This window comes from Corapipo altera, unplaced genomic scaffold, assembly GCF_003945725.1.
Source record: "Corapipo altera isolate COAL_440 unplaced genomic scaffold, ASM394572v1 55, whole genome shotgun sequence".
Classification (NCBI taxonomy): domain Eukaryota; kingdom Metazoa; phylum Chordata; class Aves; order Passeriformes; family Pipridae; genus Corapipo; species Corapipo altera.
The window spans coordinates 14,300,307-14,321,534 of NW_020884882.1; the positions used below are offsets into that span (position 1 = coordinate 14,300,307).

The following is a 21,228-nucleotide window of genomic DNA, read 5'->3' on the forward strand; positions in this document are numbered from 1 at the left end:
CGCCGCCCGCCGCGCCTCGGCCGGAGCCCCCCGCGCCGGAGCGGCGGCACCGCCGGCCACAGGTAACGGGGGCGGCCCCGTCCCCCGGCCCCTGCCCGCGGAACCCCCCCTGTGCCGGCCGTGCCCAGCCCCACGCGTGACCCCACGCGGGTCCCCCCGGCCGGTCCCTTCTCGCTGCCGCCGGTGCTTCCAGCGCTTCCCTCTCCCCAGGTGTTTTCCCGTCGCCTCCGCGAGTGACCGGCGATGGGAGACCCTTGTGCAAAAACTGCGCTGGTTTGGAAGTATAAACTTTTCCCTGCGTGGTTTCCACTCGCAGCGCAGTTGCCAGAGACGCCGCGAAGGTGCGTGGAGGGTTTGGCTCCGCCGGCGGTCCCTCGGTCCGAGCAGCGGGTCCCCTCCTTTGCAAGGCTGGGCGAGCTCAGCTTCTGAAATAGCTGCTTTGCCGTTAGTTTTGGCCCTGTTTCGAAGGCTGACAGGGGCAGTGAGGTACTCGCTGGCTGGAATGAGGAGCTGCTGTCACCTCGGGAGCTTCGCTTCTGCGGATTTCTCCTTAGGGAAGGTGCCTGGTTGTTGCTGTGTGATACCACTGGGTTCCAAACTGCGGAGGCACCAGTGCATTTTGAGCTCTCCAGCTTTTTGTTTTGAATGCTTTTTCTGTGTAAATTCATTATGCATAACTTCTAAAAAAAGTTTGCAGTCCTGGTGTGTTGTATTTCCTCTCCCAGCACCTTACAGGCAAAGTATTTAAAAAACCCCAATTAGTTCAGAAAGAGACCCTGGCAGCTTTCGGTGGGTGGAGGACTGTTTTCCCCTTTGCATTCCAATTATATTATGGTCAGTGTGACCTCATATATCTAATTAACTTGGTATGTCTTTGTGTCTTTGATTCATGATTTCACAGGGATGTTCTGAATGAAAGACTATTCCTGTTTTTTGAGCTCTTACCCCTTAACTTATTAAAGCAGTTGGTTTCTCACCAGCATTGTTACCCCACTGAATGCAGGAGATGTTTACTGGGGCTGAGAATGGGTCACGGGCAGAATCCAAATGCCTGTATTAAAGCAGGATTATTTCCACTAGCAACTGTACCTCCTGAAGTCATTTTTCTTTAAGGCATATCTCTGTGATTATCATGGAAATCAAGAAGAACACTGAAGAAGGGAGCCCTGAAAGTATGGAACTGCCAGAGAGTGTAAACAACTGTTCCATTTCAATGAGCTTCTCAGTAGCATCTTCATGTTTCAAACTTTGACATTATCTAACTTTTCGATTATTTATTGACTTTGCAAGTACTTTTTACAAGGTCTGCAACACAGCAACAAACAACAAAAGAGGAATTTTGTATTCAAACCATGCCTTTTCTTCAAAATGTTGTTTGCTTATGGGGTTTGATTGTTGTTTTTTCCCTCATGATCCTGCACCATTGGCCCCAGCAGTTTGTATAACTGAGAAGCACAGTTCTGTGGGTCCAGTTCTGCCCCTTGCTGAAGGATGCTGGGTTGATTTAATTTATTTGGGTGAGAGTCTCCATAAAAGGAATTTTTGTGAGGCAGGTGTGACATAACCTGTTCCAAGTGGAGGTGGTGCCTGAATTCTTGGGAAGGCAGCAGGTGGTAGGATCTGCTGGGCTTAAAAATCCTGATCCAGGCGAGACTGAAAGGAGTGTGAGGGGCTTGAACTTGGAGCATAAGAGACAGGCCAAGATCCTGTGATGTGATCCCAGTGCACGTGCTTATAGGAGACTGCATAATCGATTCACAGAACCTTAGGGAAGTTTTGTCTGTGTGAATGTAAAAAGTTGTTTCAATTCAGTTTTGCCAAGTTGGTTTGTGTAGTTTGGTCAGAGGATGCAGGTTTTGGGCTGAGCTCAGAAACCAAAGGCATTTTCTAGGATGTGTTTGCTTTAAGAGAATCAGCACCTTGCAGGGAAGGTGAATTGTATTTTAGCTGGGATTTGTAATACTGCTTTCTATAGTTCACATAATGACAGAAGACATCAGTTTTTAGGTTTTAAGTACAGATTTATTCTAACATAAGTAGTTATACATGAAAAAAGCTTCGTGTATGCCCATATCATTAACTGGCTGGTACTTAGCAAATGTTATCAGTGACGTTCATGGGTCCTGCTTTGGCCTTTAGATAATTTTGGCAAATCTAGGTGAGCATTGCATTTAAGTTTCTGTTTAGCTTTGAAAACTGATTTTTGATGGTGGTTTTACTGCTCCTTCATATAGGAAGTAGCAAGTCCTAGGCTTTCAGTAAGACATTTTTTATATGAGGAATTTTAAGTATGTGCCAAACCAGTGTGTGCAAAGTATCCAAAAGCAGAAGGGTTATTTTACATTTGAGGGGCAGATGTGACCATGCTCTCTATTAAACCAGTGTGGCAAGGCTCAGGAAGGGAACCTTTGCCAGCACATTTAGTTCCCTGAAAGTAACTTTTCCAAAGCAAAACATCTCTTGCATGGCAACCTGTCAAGACACTTTTTCTCCCTTTGCAGCCTGTGTACACACACATACAAGTTTGGCTTGAGTTTGGTAATAACATGCTGAAGCCTCAAGTATTTAATACTTGTTTCACAAAGAACTCACTTGATAACAGGAGGCAGAAACACCCATTCTGGTTTTGAGTGTTGCTTTCCCCTCTCTCTGAGCAGTAAGAGGAGGTTGAAACTTCGATTTTTTGATTATCAGCAGCTACAGTTGGTTTTGTGCAACTCCACTGAAGTGAGAAAACTTTGTTTCAAAACATTTAGAGCCTTTCTAATTTATATTTTAAAGTGTGTAAGAAAATGTGTTTCATATCATGGAGCTGCTGTTGGGACATTGACTCAGGGTGACTGTCAGGGAAGGAGCCTGTTCAGTGAATCACCAGTTTGGATACAACGCCTAAATCGAACCTTGTTTGTGCTGCAACAGTAAATGAGATCATAATATGAAGAAGGTTTCAAAAATTAACAACTATATTGCATTTTGTAAGAATCTGCATGCATTATCTTCCTCTCAGGAATAAATTTGAAGGCTTGAATAGATTAGCAGGCTCTGTAATGAGATGGGAATGCATTATTTTGAATGGATTTGGATTGATTTAGACAGGTTTTGGGTTAATTATGTTTGAGACACTTTGACTGTGACTAATAAGAAAATTACATGTAATCTAAACTTTAAGACCTAGAAATGTACACTGTTGTGCTTGAGCACTCAGGCTGCTCCTGCTGTGTCAGTGCCTGCCTGAAAAAATGTAGGCAGTAAATAAAATACCAGTGAACAACTGGATGGGAGCTGCTCTGTGTTGTTGGGAGGTCTTTGCTATAAACATTTTATTGTGCACCATCTTATCAAGTCTGTATTTTGTGATGCTTTCTGTAGAGCTTAATCTTAGTTTCTTTATTTGTTTTTGTCAAACACATTAAACTTCAAGGCCCAGGTCACTGTATTGATTTAGATGCATTTAAACCTTTAATTTATGTTATAAAATCCGATTGTAGGCTCTATTCATAACCAACAAGTTGGAGTATAGATGGATGAATGTGCATATAACTGTTAGGAAGAATTGGCTAGTGTGGATCTATGGGCTTTTTAATGTGCTTGGGACTCTCTTGAGGTGGGGAACTGTTACTGCTCTATCAGCTGTTCCTGTTGTACAGGTGGCTGTATCCTGCACATCCTTAAGGAATATCCTTTCAGCCAGCTGATATTTCTCCCTGTCCCTTCCATTGCTCCTTGCACTGTGTGTAGGTGTGTGGATGAACAGAGGAGGGAGGGGGAGCTGTGGTGTCCTTTGCTGTGATCTGCTCATTTGCCTTCCTGGCAGTTCGACTTTGCCTTTACACCTTCCTCTCCTCAGACTTATGGATGATAATTGTTACTTTTTAAGGGCTAGGTTAAAATTGTAGTCAAATGCATCCTGCTGTGGCACTTTATCTCTTGTTCCAGCTCACCTTCGTTTCCACAATCCTCTAGTTTTCTTTGTGTACTTATAAAAAATATGCAAAATGTTGTGTTCCAAAGTTCTTCTGTACCTCTTTGTGACTTTCCTCACTAACTGTTGCCCTCAGTGTCCCAGACTGTTACTGGCATAGTTCAAGTACTACCTTGTGCCCCTTTTCTGAGGGATTTTTATTCCCCCCTAAGCCATTACAGGCTCCTGACCCCCTTTGCAACTGATAATTCCTTACCTCCAAGGCTCAGCTTTCTCCTCCACTTGCTGTCTCTTGTTATCCATACTCCCATGGGCTTACTGGGAATTCTGCTTTTGTCAAGGGTTGCTTCTGCTGAGTCTGTCCATTGGAAGTGCTTGTCTACACACACACTGGATTTTTCACTTCAAAATAGCTGCATAATGGAGAGCTGGTGGCTAAAACTGCACAGCAAAGCTGAGTGTTGTGGTGTTGGGTTTTGAAATGTTGCAATAAAAGTGTAGTTTAGTCCCTCTCCCAGTGAATTCCATTGCCACAAGCTACATCAAAGCAGCTCCCAGCCTGCCTATGGCTTGATTTAGAGACTCAATTAAGAGGAAACATTAAACAGATAGGGAGAAGGGGGAAAAGGTGATCTGTGTGAGCAGCTAATTATTCACTTCAATAATTCAGTGGATTTTACACTAATAGGTTGGAAAGTAAATACCACTTCACATAGATGTAGTATTCCATTATTTATACATTGATGAAATTGGGGGTTAATTAAGACTAAAGCAGAAGACTTTAAACCCTTAATAAAATATGTTGCTTTGGATAGTCAGTAAAGTGCCAGTAGATGGTGTTCCTTTACACAGAGGTGAGTTACTCTGTAAGACAGAACTCTGCTGTTTCACAAAGCAGCATTCTAATGTCTGTAAGAAAAAATAACAGCTTTATAACTGTCATTTTTCTCTTTATTTAGAACTTCTGTTTGTACTATTAACTTTACTGATTAATTGTGTGTATGTAATTACGTGTGCTGTGAAGGGGCCAGGATTGATGTCCTCTGCTCAGAGATATGTCCAGAAAAGGCAGTGATCTATGATTTGCCTTTTGAACTCTCCAAGAGTGATTACTGTGCTTCTAATTTAGTTCCTTGGTCAGCTCATCCCATGTAATATAAGTGCCATCTGTGTTAGAATGTGAATACAACATGGTAGAAACATTCCTGGGGGACACAGTTTTTAGCTCCACACTGAAGTGGGGGACACACAGAACCAAAAGGCTGTGTTTTCAAAACGTCTTCAACTCCCCAGGAGAGCCCTGATTTTTCTGGCCAGCAGGTACAATGTGCCTTTTACGTGCATATTCCCCTGTAGTCTGGCTGAAATGTATATAAATCCCACACAGGTGGATGCTAAGTGAAAACCCCATAGTTTGCCCCTTGACCACTTGTGGAATATAGTCTGACTCATCTGGGACGTGGGAATATGTTTGTTTTCAAAATTCTCTATTTTACCAAATCTCAGCGATTCCATGGGGTGAAATAGAGAGCAGTCCTTTGAAACTGTGCCAGTGCCTTCAGGCCAGGATTAAGGCATGCATCTTTAATAGCAAAATGAATTAACTGTTAGAACAATTTACATATGGATAGAGTGGAGTTTTTTTTAAAGTATGGATGTCTTCTTCCAGTCTAGCCATTATAAGCCTGGGAATGAAGTTGCTGGATGCAGTTGTGTGATCTGCAACGTGTTAGAAATTTGGCTGGGTAGCAGTAACTCTGTTCTGGCTTCCTGACCTCTGGGCTGGGAAAGGAGCTGTCACTTGCACAGAGCAAGGTGGTGTCTGGTTTGAGGTGCTGTGGAATTCGTTTCATCTGTGTCTGTAGTGCAGTGATTTATGCAAATCCAGAAATGTAGGAATAACAGAAAATTTCTGAAAACAGCAAATTTCTTTGTGTTATAATTGTGACGCTGTTGATCTGTACCATTGACAAAAATGAGTGTGCCAGTGCATGTTCTGTGGGTATCTAACCACAAAAAAACTCCTGACCCCTTACACAAGGAAAGGCAAGGAAAAAACCCTGCTGTCTGTTAATGCGGGATTCTCTTCATGTTTGCCTCAGTAATTTTTATATGCCTATTTCTGAATTTTCAGGAAGCCTGGGGAACAGAAACATCCAAAGGAGCCTTCATCCTTGCAGTGCATGCATCTGGCAGTGGTGGCATGTGGGGACCGGCTGGAGGAGACGCTGATCATGCTGAAATCAGCGGTTCTCTTCAGCAGCAGGAGACTCTGCTTTCACATTTTTGCTGAGGATTCCCTTAAGCCTGAATTTGAGAAGAAGGTGAGTTTCTTTTTCATTTGGTAAATAAATAAATAAACGTGCTAGTTATGAGTTGCAAATCTCTGAGAAGAATTACACGGACATCAACAAGTAGCAGCCGAGCTCGTTGTTTACTGTACACAGTTATAAATTCCTTATGCAAGCTCAGTTTTTTTAAAAAACTGTATAACATGTAGTGTCTGATTCCTCCCATCGTGTCTTTCAGTTAAAGGAGTGGCCTTCCTCGTATACAAAGAAGTTTGAATCCAACATTTACCCAATAACCTTCTCAGTAGGAAATGCTCAGGAATGGAAGAAGTTATTCAAACCATGTGCTGCCCAGCGCCTGTTTCTCCCGGTAAGGCACCTGGATTTCTGAGGAGGTTGCTTCAGGAAAAGGTTAATTCCACAGAAAGGAAGCTTTGCTGGTGCAACATTAAAACCGTTTTGAGGCCGAAACAGCTGCTTCAAGATATTTTGGTTTGTGCTTTAGACTCTGTAAAAAACAACACAGAAACCCAGCCTGGCTGTTTCTCGGCTAACAAAGGATGTGTGTTTCTGATTTGTCTCCAGTTCCATGAGCCTCTCGGGCTCTCCAGATCCTCCAGAGAAAGTGTGAGAGCTCTCTCAGGGCAGACCTTCTGGGGTAGATGCTGCATGCATTGTGTAAATAACATTCTTTTCAACGTGTCCTCTCCTCACACCATCTTCCCTTCCATATGTTAGCCCTTAAACTGATGCTCTCAGTAATCCCTTTTCCTTGAGTTTTATTTCTTTTTCCAAGACTGTCAGAATTACCCTTAAGGTATTTAATTAATACCTTAAGGTATTAATTCCAGTGTGCTCAAAGTTAGATTTTGTGCAAGAGCTTTGTGTGTCCTGGGATCTTCAAGTTCACTGAAAAGTTGTGTTATTTACTATATAATACCTAGTGTCAGAAACTTGGAAAATAGTGAAGGTTGCTGGAGAGAAGGAAAGTGTTGATAACAATTTTGCATCTCAGAAATGGAAAGAACTTTTGCATAAAGCAGTTTCTGTGGAACTGAGAACATCTATCAAAAGTATTTTGTGTGTTGCTGTTTATTGGGGTGACTCCAGTGAAGTGACAAGCTGTTCATATGGTCCAGATTTCTTCATTACTGTCTTATGAGACATGGGGGGGGGGACAAAGAAATCTTTACTCTGTCAGATGGAAGCAATCAGGAGACAGCTGCACGTCCAGATACGTAGCCTATGAATACATATGTGAGAAAATATGTGCTGTCAGCAGTTCTGTTGATCTGCCATTTAGGGGTGGACTATCAACTGCACAAAGGCCAGATGGGCTGAAAGTAACTCCAACTTCAGCAGGGATCCTCTATTCCCTGAGTAAATATTTGTATCACCTGGGAAATAATCCCTGAGCATTCGCTTGTTCAATACAGAGTGTTTGTCAGGATGTGCTGGGTAAACACAAATCTCTTCTCTTCTTATTTCTGTGGTATTTTCTGTTATTTTGGTGAACTAACACAAGAGTGCTTATGGTTTCACTTTTCGTTTGTCATCACCCTTTTGATTAGAGAAAGGGGTTTATGCTGATTCCTTCAGGCTGGGCAGTGCTTTTACGGATTCCTTTTTGTCACTCACATGTTGCCAAAGTTCTCCAGTAACTTTTTGTAAAGAATATTGGACTGTTGCACGTTGTCTTAGCAAAACAAGGAGGCGGCCTGGACTGTAAATGTTTGTGTCTCTTGGGGCAGTTGCAAAATGTTGTGTGTGGTCAGGCTGAGGTTTATGTCTTTGAATAGGAGGGGTTATCCTGGAGGAGCTGCAGCTGACACCGAGTCCATGTGGATATAGTAAAGAAAACAAGCTGAGGTGGCAAGTGTCCAGTTGGGCTTTGGTACTCGAGCTTGCAGGCTGACAGAACCTTGGGCTGTTTCTGGGCAATTTCAGCCGTCATTATTTTTGTTTTGGTGCTTGATAACTGGGTTCTGACATCCCAGCTGAACTGCCTGCACACAGCAGGAGCAGAGGGTTCCAAGTGTTATTCTTTAGATAACTATTTTTACTTTTATTTTAAATAAATACCAGCAGGATGTCAGTGTAATTTTTTTCTTATCCTTCCCTGTACTGAGCATTTTCCCCTGCAGCAGCATAAAATGTGCCTGGAGGACCCCAGGGGAGCAGTAGTTGAGTTTATCAGCTGTTTAGCTCTCAGTTGTGCAAATTGTCTTGCTCCTGATAATGCTAAGCCCGAGTGGAATGTGAGTCTTTGATTCACAAGTGCCTCTCCTGCCAAAGAAATCTCTGCTGCAGCACCAGCAGGCGTGTGAAAGGGGACAGGAGGGTATGAGGAATGTGTTAAGGGAATATTGGGTAAGAACTTTTCAGTGGTTTTACTCACTGATAAATCTGGAGCTGTGGGAGGTGACCCTGCATTTGCAGTAAGAAACTGTTCTGTCCTGGGTAACAGGTTGAGGTGCACATTCCCAGCTTGTTAAATCTACCTTGGATGCTAAAATACTATGGAAGATTGTACAGGATCCTGCATTTTTAGAGGCATTCTGTGACATCTGATCATGTTTAGCCACTTAGATGCAGATAATGCAGGTTGAGCCTCCGTGTAATCTCACAAGCCCCAATCTTTTGCTGCAGTTCGCTGCAGTAAAACCATCCAGGGCATTTGTAAAGACAAAGTTGGGAGAATGGAAATCTTTTCATGAGCACAAAATGAAACTGTAACAATAAACTAGGAGTTTATTGCTGCTCTCACCAGTCACCTGAAACTGGTTTGTTCTACTGACATGGATGTTAAGACAGCGGGTGAAGAACGTTCTCTGCTCCCAGGGATGTTGGTCCTGCAGAGCTGGCAGCAGCTGTCACCCTGCTGCTGGTCTGGAGCTACCAAAACAATCAGCTAAAGTATCCTGAAATGCTTAAGGGATTTTCAGATGATTTTTGGATGAACATTTAGAACCCTTCTCAAAACACTTAATCTACTTAAAGAGCTTTTAAGGTAGATTAGCAATATCCCTGTGTTATAGCTTTCCTCTTGAGGGTGCTCAAGTATCCAGCTCTGTGGATTGGTGGCAGCACTGGGAATAGATACCAGGGCATTATCTATACAAAGGTCTCTGTTGTAATTTGAGTTAATTGCTTACTACAACTAAGTTTACTAACTCAGCTGTGTGGTACTGTTACATTAGCATCAAGCTCTGTGATTTGTCCCTAATTTTGGATAAAGCTGGGACAGGCTGCCATGCCAGCCCTCACAAACCCTTAGGTTTGTACAGCTTCACAGTACTCCAGCATGTTTACCCAGGAGTGTGTTATTCCTTGCTAACCTTGCTAACACAGGGAGAATCTATGGAGACAGAAGTTGTGAAATCAAATTACAGATAACTGAGTATTTAAGTGAAGTGCCAGGCTAAATATAGCCAGTTCTGTGCAGAACTTTTTGACAGATTTATCAAGAATACTCTGTATAGCTGCAAAGCAAAAAAAAAAAAAAATCACACTTCTTTTAAGCTGTAAGTGCCTGCAGAGCGAGGGGGAAGACAAGCACAGTCAAGGCGTGTTCCTGGCCATTCCTTCCCAAAATCCTGGTCTGTCAGGTGTGTCTGCATGGTTTGAGTGAGCTCAGACCTGCAGACACAGTCTGGTGTGGCTCCTGCTCCAGGTCAGCCATGTGTAGTTTTTAAGCTGCACTGCAGTTCCTGTGAGGTGAGGAACTGTCACAACCCCAGTTGGGGACATTAAATCCCCCCCCTCCCCAAGGCACAGCCAGGAAGCATGTGAGCAACTCAAACTCACATCTCCAGGTTTTAAATGAGTCTTAACACTCCACATGTGAAAGAGAAAAGTGTGAAAGTCTTAAAGGAGGTAGTACAGCTTTTTTTTTTTCAGCCTGTTGGGTGTCCTGCAGGGCAAAACCTCAGACACAGGAGAGGGAAGAGTCTTTTTATGAACCAGCAAGGAGAGTGTGTGAACCCTGAGAGGAGGAATACAAGCTGGGGTCAGGTGCTGGTAGGCACCCACTGCACCAAGCACTGAAATACCTGCTTGAATCCATAGGAAAATTATTACAATCCATTGACTTCCACAGACTTACATTGATTTATATCTTGAAGGCTGCTGAAAGAGCATTTTTCTGCTGGAAGAGGCAGTGCCTGGGTTGTCAATTCTGCATGGCAGGAGTGAGGAGTGTCTATAGGCACCTGTTAAACTTCTCCCTTTACTGGGGGAAGTTTTTCCTACTGGAAAATACCTAAACTTGTCTCTCTACCAGCTCCCCCATTAGAAAAAAAATCTTACATGGTCTACAGTGTGGATCCCACAGGCAAAGTCTAATAGCTTTTGCTCTCTGTGTGTTCTTGTGTAATCTCCTGCCTCAGACTAAATTTTGGGGTGATTTTTCTTTTTTTAATATATTTTTATTTTATGTGACTTCATATAGTAGGTCCCTATGAATTAGGGCTTGCAGGTGTTGCAGAATAATTAATACACAATATCCAGGATATCCTTAAACTGAAAACTCTTTCTTCTTTTCAGTTGTTTGCCTTTTATTGATTTACAGTAGCTGTCTTTTTTATTGGTTTTGTCTTTAGGATTGGACTCAGGGATACTTAACATCTGCAAATATTTACTCTGAGCTCTTAGTGTGTTATTGAACTCTTTGTGTCATTTATTGATACCTCCACGTGCTGGTTTGTGGTTTTTTGTGGGAAAACGGTGTATTGCTGTAACATTCCATCCAGCAGAGTGATCTGAATTGTGTATGATGTGTTTACTTGGAGTTTGTTGTAAGTGTAACTTTGGTTTAAAATGCAGAGACACTTCCTTCTCCTGCTTGTCCTGTTCTGTAGGAAGAACGTGTCATTATCCTGTCAGAAATGCAGGTCAGGGATTTGTTAAACTTGACTAAATGTCAGTCTGAATCCTCAAGTGTTTAGTCAGGTGAAAAATCTCGTTTAAGTCCATCCTCACAGATTTGACATCTCAGTGGATGCCTGTTGAGTGTTCTTGGAGGTGATACTTTTCACCCACTTGTTGAAAATCTTAATGTTGTTCTCTCTATTTCAAGGGTAATCCTCAGTCACAATATGTTTGAATTTATGTAAAATCCAATTTCTTTGATAGAATTTATTGTAACCTGCATAAACAGGAGGGCTTGTGATTAATATCATTGCAGTTGGAGGAGAGAGTGATTGTTGTGTTCCACACCCTGGTGAAAATCTGAAGCCTTTTGGGTTTTCTTTTCAGAGCAAAAGAGAGAGAGAGAAATAGGGCTTTTGGTTGAGACCAAAGTAAGAAAATTTCAGTCCTTCAGGAATTTTTTGGACAGTTTTAGCAAATAAGAAGAGCAGCAAACATGCAGTTGAACTGGTGGCCAGCTGTAGGTAATGATCTTTATTATTTGTCAAATGACCTTACCAACAGCAGGTGCAAACATCCAGACAGTTTCCTTGGACTGTTGAAGCACATCCTGATTTGCCCCACTGGCATTCATGATCGAGTGTGTAAGGATTTGGGTAGCCACAAGGGGGAACATGGTCAGCAGGAATAGATTAAATGTCCTGCCTCCAATCTGCAGTTCACACCCTTCTCACCTGACCAACCTCACTGTGGTAATTCCTGATGGAGTCTGGTAACAGAGGTCAGAACCTGACCCTGGTGAGTTTTAGTGCGACACTTCTGTTCAGCAAGCAAATTTTGCTCTTCAGGAGGATGCACGTACATTTGTGATTGATGGGGTTGTCTTAATTAATGTGAAACAAATATATTAATACTGAATGCAAGTCTGTCGGTAGCACAAGGTTGGAATAGGAAAAACAGTCTCTAGAAAGGCATAAGGAAACATGATACAAAATGGAGATGGAAAGTATTCTGCTCTCCTGGGTTACCCTTTTGGTCTGTGGAGAACACTCTATGCTTCACCACTTACAGATCTTGAAAAGAGCTGACAAAGCTCTGTATATAGACATTATTTACATCCTATTTCTGAACTGATACTAAATAGTCCTTGCAGGTATTTTTGAGAGCTCAGTGTGTTGCTGTTTCATATGAAGGTTAATCCAACCTTTGTGCTCCGGTAGCTGTTTTACTGTGCAGATTAAAGAAAAAACAAACCACAACAAACAACAAGACAATAACCTGATAACTGTTGTTCCTCTGTGTAATTACGTTTAGCTGATAAACTGATAATTTGGAAGAGGTTATTGATTTAAAGGAAAAGCACTTTTTGCTAATAATCCTCCTGTTTGTTGCCTCTTTGATTTCTTTCCCGTCTCTTCCTCTCCTCGCCGCGCAAACCCGAAAGGTCATCCTGAAGGATGTGGATTCCCTCCTTTACGTGGACACTGACGTTCTCTTCCTGAGGCCCATCGATGACATCTGGCACGTCCTGAAGGAGTTCAACTCCACGCAGCTGGCTGCCATGGCCCCGGAACACGAGATCCCAAAGATTGGCTGGTACAGCCGCTTTGCGCGTCACCCTTATTACGGGACAACCGGAGTCAACTCCGGGGTGATGCTGATGAATTTAACGCGGATCCGCAGCACGCAGTTCAAGGTGAGAAGAAATGCAGCTGCTGCAGGAGCTTGGGTTTTATGTATTTTTCACGTCTTGGAAAACTTAGTGTGAAATTATATAAGGTTTGTCATATAAAGAATCGGAGAAATATGGAATTTATATGATTGCATGCTAAAGGCAACTGGTGAACGCGGTTGTTAAAACAGGTGAAACTTCCTCAAGGGGATGGAGCGGTGAGAACCTGCAGCTGAAGCAAAATGCCTTCTTCAACAGCTTACCTTCCCTTGAAAACATATTAAAAGATAAACTCAAGGATCTTCAGTGCAGTCACTGTATTGTTTTTAAAATTGGAAAGCTTGATGTGAAAATCCAGAGAAATTGGTAATTTTTGCATCTGCTGTAAACAGACTTTTGTATCCTGCTGCAGATAAGTGGCTCCGTGAACTGATGTGAGAAGGGAGCACTTTCATTGACATCTCCCCTCTTCTGTGAAAGAGGTTTTGGTTTCATTGAGCACATACTCTGAAATCACTAAAACTCTGCTCACCCCAAGTGGTTCCTCATGCAAGGCCAGGGGTTTCACACACCACTGCAAGAACAGCTGGAGTGACAAAAAACACATTGCTCTTAATACCATAATTCCCAGGGAAGATGATCCTTAGACTGTGTTTTTCCTTGGTTTTATAACTTGGTTTTCACCTCATCTCTGCGTTTTTCCACTTTTCCACATTTTTCCCCTCCTGTTGCTCAGAATAGGAAGATTGTGACCAGCAGGAGCTGACATCAGAGCTGGACCCAGGAGACCTTGTTTCCCTGTTTAGGCAAACGGGAGCACAGTCAGCTCTGCTGTTCCAGCCCTGTCCAGGTCTGACATTTCCTGGCAGTTCTTTGTTTTTCACCTGGTGTCTGATATGGCTTAGCAGACTTACAGATCTGTGTGTGCCCCACTCTGAGTCAGGTATCACAGCACTGGTCACAGTATTAACCCCTTGCTTCTGTTTTTCTGCCCTGCAGAACAGCATCATACCAGGTGGTTTGACTTGGGAGGACATGTTATATCCATTGTACCAGAAGTACAAAAATTACATTACATGGGGAGACCAGGATTTACTAAATATAATTTTTTACTTTAACCCAGGTAAGTAATGATTCTTGTGGTTGTGATTATCTGTGCTAGGAAAATCTCTTGAACTTGATTTTTCCTTTGAGTGCTATTTGTTATTTATAATTTGCATAAATACTCTGGCATGAAGTTATTGTGTAAGTGCACCTTGGATTTACAACCTGTGAAAATACATCTGACATAGCTGCAGGTAGTGGGACTTGGACTTGGTTCCATTGAATGTGTAAATTCATTTTCTGGAGATTTTGAGAAAACAGTGAAGTATAGGATTAATGATCAAATGCAGGAATGGAGTTCAGGTTGTATGTGTGCTTAAGGGCATCACTGGACCAGGGTGTAGCTGCAAAACTATTTTTGTTTCAGACGTTTTCCTGAATGTGAAATTGCCAAACTTTCTCCGAAGCTATGCCCTGTTTTTCTGAAGTTCAGAATTTTGAGTAACAGATGAGTGACAAAGATAATATAGACAGAAAGTGGACACAGCCACTGGAATATCTTGTCTAAAACTGCTGCCCTCCCTGCTTCTGCTCCTTCACTAGAAGTTACTATTGGAGGAAGATGCTTCCAGTCTCTGAGGCAAGTGATCAGTCTCAGCAGGCACCAGGATAGTGTCATAGATATCCTGCTGGTGAAAAATGCAGGGATTTAAACACTGGAGCATAGTACAAGCTTCCCAAAGAAGCTGAAAACCTTATTTCATGCTTTGAATGGATGCTGAGTATCCATTCTTATTGCTTTTCCTGTTTCCTATGTGATCCAATATTTCCTCGAGTGATCTTAAGAACGGAACAAGTTTGGATTTATCTTTATTTATTCTGTTCCCTTTTCTTTTTCTCTAAGGAGTCACAGGGTAGGTAATTGGATATACCCAAATCCAGGCAAATAAGAGGAGTGAGCAGAAGCAAAGCAATAAGCAAACGTCTGTTTACTGCAGACAGATGTCAAACATCAGTGTCCCTGTTACACCACACATTACCCTCAGACCTAGGGAAAAATAGAGTGGGAATTAATTTCCAAAAGAAATTAATGTTATGGGACTAGGGTCTCCTGGAATTGAAAAAGAAATTAGGCCAGATTAGTCATGAAGTCAAACTCAAGCTGCTAACTGAAGTGTGCAGCAAAAACCAAAGATTGCATGAATATCTTAATTTTGAGATGAGTGTTCTCTATCAAAGCCACATGTTGGGACTCCTCTGCACCACAGTCCTTTGCTTGTAACTGGTAAATAATTTTTTGTGAATTATGTAACATCAGACTGCTCAAGAAAAGAAAAAAAAGAACTGGATGCAAGTAATACAGAAAACTGGACTCTCTGAGGTTTTAAGCTCTAGATCGTTGAGACTGGCCTGCAAAGGAATCGGCCAAGATGCTGCAGGTACCTTTTTATAGATGCAAGTTAAAACCACACAGGACTGTGTTACCTGGGGCCTGAGGAGCTGCTCCCTTTTCCCATCTCCAAGGGCTCTTCTCCCTTTCTGGAGAGTTCTCCTGCTACAAAGGCTTTAAGGGAAGAAATGGTTCAGAAGCTTATTCTCCTACTCTTCAACGACCACATGGGACCAGCTGCAGACTTCTGGGAAGCTGGGAAAGGCCAAGTGAAGAATTCAATCTTCAGCACTTCTGCCATGACCTGCTGGCACCAGACATGATTCATTGTTCTCCAGAGCCGAGGCAGAAAGGTCGCAGGGACTGGTGTGATTTATGACAAGCAGATTGCGGGTTCTGTGTGCACGGAGAGAGTGTAAAAAAAATCAGTAGGAGAAAGCGAGTTACGAGCCCTTTTGAGGAATTAGGCTCATCTTTAAATAAAACCAGACCTGTGAAATTAATGGGTGATAACTCTTAGGAGGGCTGTGAATAAAATACACGAGTCCTCATGCTCTGCTGTGTAACAAATTATTGTGGCCTCCACGACAGCTTCAGCAGCAAACGCTGGATGTACTTTGCAAGTTTTCCCATGCTGTCTCCAAAGGAGTCAGGATTTTAAGTAACCCTCACTGTGTGTGCTTCCCTAGTCCTTCCTGTCACTCCAGAAACTTTCCTCTGGCAGAGGACACCGGATAGTGCCACCTGATGTGTACTCACTGGGTTTGATTCTGCCACTTTCAGCTCTGTGAAGGGCTCCCTTGGGTTGTGTTTGCTCCCAGACTTTGTGTTGCCCTGTCTGTTGGTTCAGGACCAACATCTGAGGTGTGTGTAGTCATCCTCTGAGGGAAGGAAGCATCTCCATGGAGCTGCTGCTTGGGATAATTGCAGAGGAAGTAACCGAACATTTCCTGGTCATCAGTCCCAGCTTTTCACAGAAATATGGTTTAATTTGTTCTAACTCTTGTTTGACTTGTCTTTTTGCCTTCCCTCTCCCCCGACTGACGTGGGCAGAGTGTCTCTATGTGTTCCCCTGCCAGTGGAACTACCGGCCCGACCACTGCATGTACGGCAGCAACTGCCGAGGGGCGGAGGAGGAGGGGGTCTCCATCCTGCACGGGAACAGGGGCGTCTACCACGATGACAAGCAGCCCACGTTCAAGGCACTCTACGAGGTGATCCGTGATGTGAGTCTGCTGCCTCCACACAGGCACCCCTTGTGTTTCAGTGTAGATTCCTGCTTTGCTGGGATTGCTCTTCCGGCGGATCAGGCTGAGCGTGGTTGTGTTTTGTGTAAACCCATCAGACACAACAGGACACGGCTGCTTTGGCTTCTCGTGTGTTTGAGGTGATTTAAACACTTCTCCATGTTATAGTAAACTTCCAATCAGAAAGGCTGATGAACTACTTTTCTGAAATATTGAAAATAGGAAAAGAGTTTTGGAATGGAGTTCTTCCTGCTGGGAAGCAGCTCTGGTCTACAAATACCTGGTGCAAGTTTGTCCTCCCTGAGCACCTCGAGCCTCCAGGCACATGGAAGGCAGAGGCTTGCACACAGACACAGTGCATGTGTCCACTTGGAATGTGGTGTGTGTGCAGCTCCACATCCCAAACCACTGTTTCCTTACAGTGTCCCTATGTCAGTAAAGCTCCTGTAAATGCACACTCTGGAAGTGCAGTTTCTGGGAGTTGGCTGTTTCAGGTAATATGCTGAGACAAACTTCTCTGAAAGCAGGTGCTCCCAAGCAGGGTTTGAAGTGATGGGCTTGGTGACACCTTGGACAGGTGAGGGACAAGTCATTCCCTACCCATAGAAGGTTTTCTCTTACAGAAACTTCTAAAATGCCATTTTGCATCTAGTGAAAACTAATAATTCATTTTTTCCTTTTCTTTAGTTTCCATTTGAAGACAATCTCTTCCAGTCCTTGTACTACCCTCTGCAGTCAAAGTTTCTGGATACAGTGCACACGTTATGTGGGAGAATTCCACAAGTATTTTTGAAGCAAATTGAGAAAACTATGAAGAAGGTGTATGAAAATCGTGTCATTGTCTACTTGGGGGCCAACCACAGATACTAATTGTAGCTCTGTTTTTACAGAGTTTTTAATTCTTGCACTCCATCTAATGAAGGATATAAATGAAGAATATGAACTCCTTTACCGAAACTCAGATTTAAGATATTTCCATATCCAATTTCCTAATAACTCCTGAAATTACAAAAAGTAGGAAATCCTAGAAGCCTACCTAAAGTGTTATTTCTTGGGCCTTTTTTCTCTTCCTATGTTTACTCTTGTTGCAACAGGGAGAGGTGATGAGTCTTACTTTAATTTGGGTTTAGTTTGGGTATTTAAGTACAGCTGTATTCCTGTAACTTTCCTGAAACTGTGGAAAAAGGTTGTGCTGCTCTGAGGCTTGACAAAGAAGTTATGGTTGGAGCTTTGTAACATGGGGACTCTTGAAATGATGGGGCAAATATTCTTGAGTGTCATGAGAATTCTGAATTACAGAAAAGATCACTCCTGTGACAGGATGAGTTAAAATTTACTGTAGTAAAAGGAAAGTATTTGCTTAAAAGGGTACTTCTGTCTGAAGGTGTATTACCTGCTGTTCTCCATGTGTAGGACCTGAGATTTCCTGTACTTAAAAAGATTAGGGGAATAGAAGTGCCTGTTTCCTTTGTGTTTTACAGCACTTTTTGTCTAACAATTGTCATTTTTCCCATCTGCTCTTCAGTAGTTTTGTGAGGGCTCCTCATGAGGAAGTAGAAGGAAAATACTTAAGGCATAAGACAACCATGTACAAGAAGTGGGAGGTGACTGCAGGGGAAGCTGTGGCACCTGCTCAGCTGACAGAGAAGAGCAGGAGAATCCTTTCCTGAATGGATTACAGTCATGGTCCTGCTCCCCCAGTCCCTTACAGTTTAGGAATGTATTCTCTGGCTTGGTAACGTGAATTGCATTAGGTTCAGTCTAAGAATATTGTGAACGAAGAGGACAAAATCAGGGACTATGGATCCATTTTCCTCTAGAAGTGCTATTCACTGCACAGGAACAGTGGTATTCCAGCAACAGTTGTCCCATTCCTGCCTTGGGAGATGGCCAGTGCTGCCTCTGACTCCCCTCTCCTGCTTTGCCAGAAATCTGGGGCATGGAAATGTATTTCTGCCTGGCACTTCCACTCCTGGAATCATAATCACAGAATTCTAGAATGATTTGGGTTGGAAGGGACCTTAAAGCCCATCAGTTCCACCCCCTGCCATGAGCAGGGACATTTTCCACTATTCCAGGTTGCTCCAAGCCCCATCCAGCCTGGCCTTGAACACTTCCAGGGATGGGGAAGTCCAGAGGTTTATGCTGGCATCATAATGAATAGCCTCAAAGTGAAAGAGCATTTGATGTTTATTTAAAATGATGTATTTAGCTTAGCTTTCCAAAGTCTGATCATCTTAGGATATGCACAAAGAGCTTATTAAAATTGCAGTAGCTGAAAGGTGCTTGGAACCAGTCCCTGGGGAACTGGAAGTGAGGACACTCCTAAAGAGCAGCGATCCAAGAGCAGACTCACTCCTAAAGAGCAGTGATCCAAGAGCAGACTCCCAGAGGGCATTTTCTAGGTGTAAGCCCCGAGGGGGTGTGTGGGCGAGTGATTGAAGAAAGCAGCAGAGAAAATGATCTTACTTTTCAAGTCTGTTCAGCAAAAAAACATTAGGCATGACTTGGAACTGCTTGCTCTTGTGTCTAACAGGCAAAGTAGGAGAGGGGTGAGCAGAGTGAGAGAATTAAGCTTTCCCCTAATTACAGGAAAACTGGCACAGATTGGCATCCTGTACATGTAACATACATTTATTAGAGGTAAATGTTTGAGGTGTGTGAAAGAGGGAAAGGGTGTTTCCAAAGTTAAAATAGCATTTCTGAAGAATTGCAGTTTTGGGGATTCTACTCTATCAAGTCAGGATGCACAGACTCTGAGAGAAAGCCCTTTTATCTCACACATCCTTTCTCCTTGTGTGGCAGCTCCCAAAAGGAGGGAAAACATGGCCCTGTTGGCATCCCAGGCTGCCAGATAGCAGCCTGTACACGGGATGGAGTGCTGACAAGCTTTTCCCAAACACCGGAGTGTGAAGGTGTCTGTGACACATCTGTGAGCGTGCTGGGTGTGTGACAGCTGGGCAGAGAGCAGGGACAGGGGTTTGGAGCAGGGGACAGTTGGTCTGGCAGTTCTGTGCTGGCCTGTGCCAGTCCTCACAGGCACGGCAGGGGAACAGAAATGTGTGTTTGCACCTCTGTGTGTTGCAAAGTGTAATCCACCAGTTTGATTACACAAGGTCGTTCTGACTCCATCTCTTATCTCCCCGTGTTTGCCACCACAGCGTAAATTGATGTGGGAAGAACAGAGGCAGCTCTGAGATGTAGATGTTGCTGTCTCTCCAACTTTGCTTAGGATTTTTTATTCGACTGAAGTTTAAGTTGCCACTTTAAAGAACACTAGACTTCTACCTGTAGAGAGAAGTTTGAAATGTAACCCAAATAGCATTCAAGAATTCAGAACCAGAAGGCAGAGAAAGGAAGGTTGAGCATGCTGGTTTAAGAAGTTTAGAGATAATATGACAGGGAAACCTTTAGGCCAGCAGTTCTGAGAGCTCGTAAAAAGTATTAGCTTGCTTTTTGGTCTTTATTTTCTCATATCAGGGTAGAGCTGACAGCAGGTCAGATGAGGCTGGAGGAGTCACATTCTGGGAACGCCGAATTCCTCATTTCCATGGTGTCTCCAAGCCACAGAAAGCTGCAGAGCAAAGTCTTGCTGCCCAGACAGTTGCAGCCTCGGTGCTGAGGCTCTGGAGTTTCGGAGGCTGTGGTTGTGTAAGCTGTGATTCAGCAGAACCCTGCAACCATGGGCACATTCAAATGAAGGAGTGGAATTCATTACAAAACAAAGGCATTATTGCATATGAACTGGTTAGAGATTAAAGCAGTGCTTTTAATGTTTACAGGAGGTGCTACATTTTGTTTAGGAAGAACTGTGTTATGTTCTCAACAGCTATTAAATATATAAAGTATTTGCTTTACATGAGGACTTTTGTTAATGTAATATCGGCTGGCAGGAAGAATGGGGAGGTTCCCCCCTGCTGGGCTTTTTCTGAGGAAAAAAGCAATAATTTCAGCTCTCCAAAGTGTTTTAAAACAATTATGTAATTTTGTTTCTTCTTGTTGTTAGAATTATTAATTTATATTTTATTGCATCTTCCAAAACCATGTTATATTTTAGTTTTAACAGTAGTTGGTTGTAATATTCATCTTATTTAGAAGCCAGTTTTAATTAATTTTGTATTTCATACTTGTGGCTAATTCCTTGTTAATTAGCCTTCATTTATCTTAATAATGGGATGTGTAAATACTCATAAAGACTTTATGTCATCATTTCCCCTTCCTCTCCTGTATTTTGGTTATTTCCAATGGTTTAACGTAAACACCTTCACTAATGTAACACCTTGAGCAGTGTCATCATTTCTTTACGTGGACAGAACGTGCAGCACATGGGATGTGTTGGCAGCAGAGGAAAAGCATCACCTTTCCCACTGTGATGGGAAGGGCAGGTACAGCCCCGAGCCCTGAGCCTGGGTCAGCTGAGCCTGAGCCCTGACCCAGCAGTGTTTGACACTGTCCATTCTGCCTGAGCAGAGCAGAGCTCAGGCTGTTACCCTGTCCTTGCTCTACCAGCCCCAAATATTCAGGGTTTCACTTGGCTGTATTTCCCTTGAACTTGGCTGAAGACAGATAAACAAGGGCTTTCTGTGAGGGGCTGCTGAGCCCCTCCCCTGAGCCCAGTGCAGGGTTGGAAGGTGCCAGTGCACATTGAACAGCAAAGAGCTGTGGTGTCATTTCTATAGGGGGAAGGGTTTTACCTGTTTGATGATACAAGGTGGGCTTGGATAGAGCTCATCAGCATTTCACCTGCAGCGGAGACTGGAAACTGCTCTGTGTGTGTGTCTGTGTGTGTGTGT

General features: G+C 43.1%; 1 protein-coding gene across 3 annotated transcripts; it reads left to right on the plus strand.

The window, feature by feature from the left end:
• The first annotated feature begins 42 nt into the window (after window positions 1–42).
• On the plus strand, window positions 43–21,228 carry GXYLT2 (glucoside xylosyltransferase 2). Of its 3 annotated transcripts, none has more exons than XM_027640362.1 (7): window positions 43–62; window positions 6,057–6,246; window positions 6,452–6,583; window positions 12,527–12,778; window positions 13,754–13,877; window positions 16,242–16,414; window positions 17,123–21,228. In XM_027640362.1, the coding sequence occupies exons 2-7, from the start codon at window positions 6,106–6,108 to the stop codon at window positions 17,303–17,305; spliced, it is 1,005 nt and encodes a 334-aa protein (XP_027496163.1). In that variant the 5' UTR covers window positions 43–62; window positions 6,057–6,105; the 3' UTR covers window positions 17,306–21,228. The 3 variants fall into 3 exon arrangements, with proteins under 3 accessions (XP_027496163.1, XP_027496161.1, XP_027496162.1); XM_027640360.1 differs by lacking the exon at window positions 43–62 and adding an exon at window positions 314–341; XM_027640361.1 differs by lacking the exon at window positions 43–62 and adding an exon at window positions 508–559.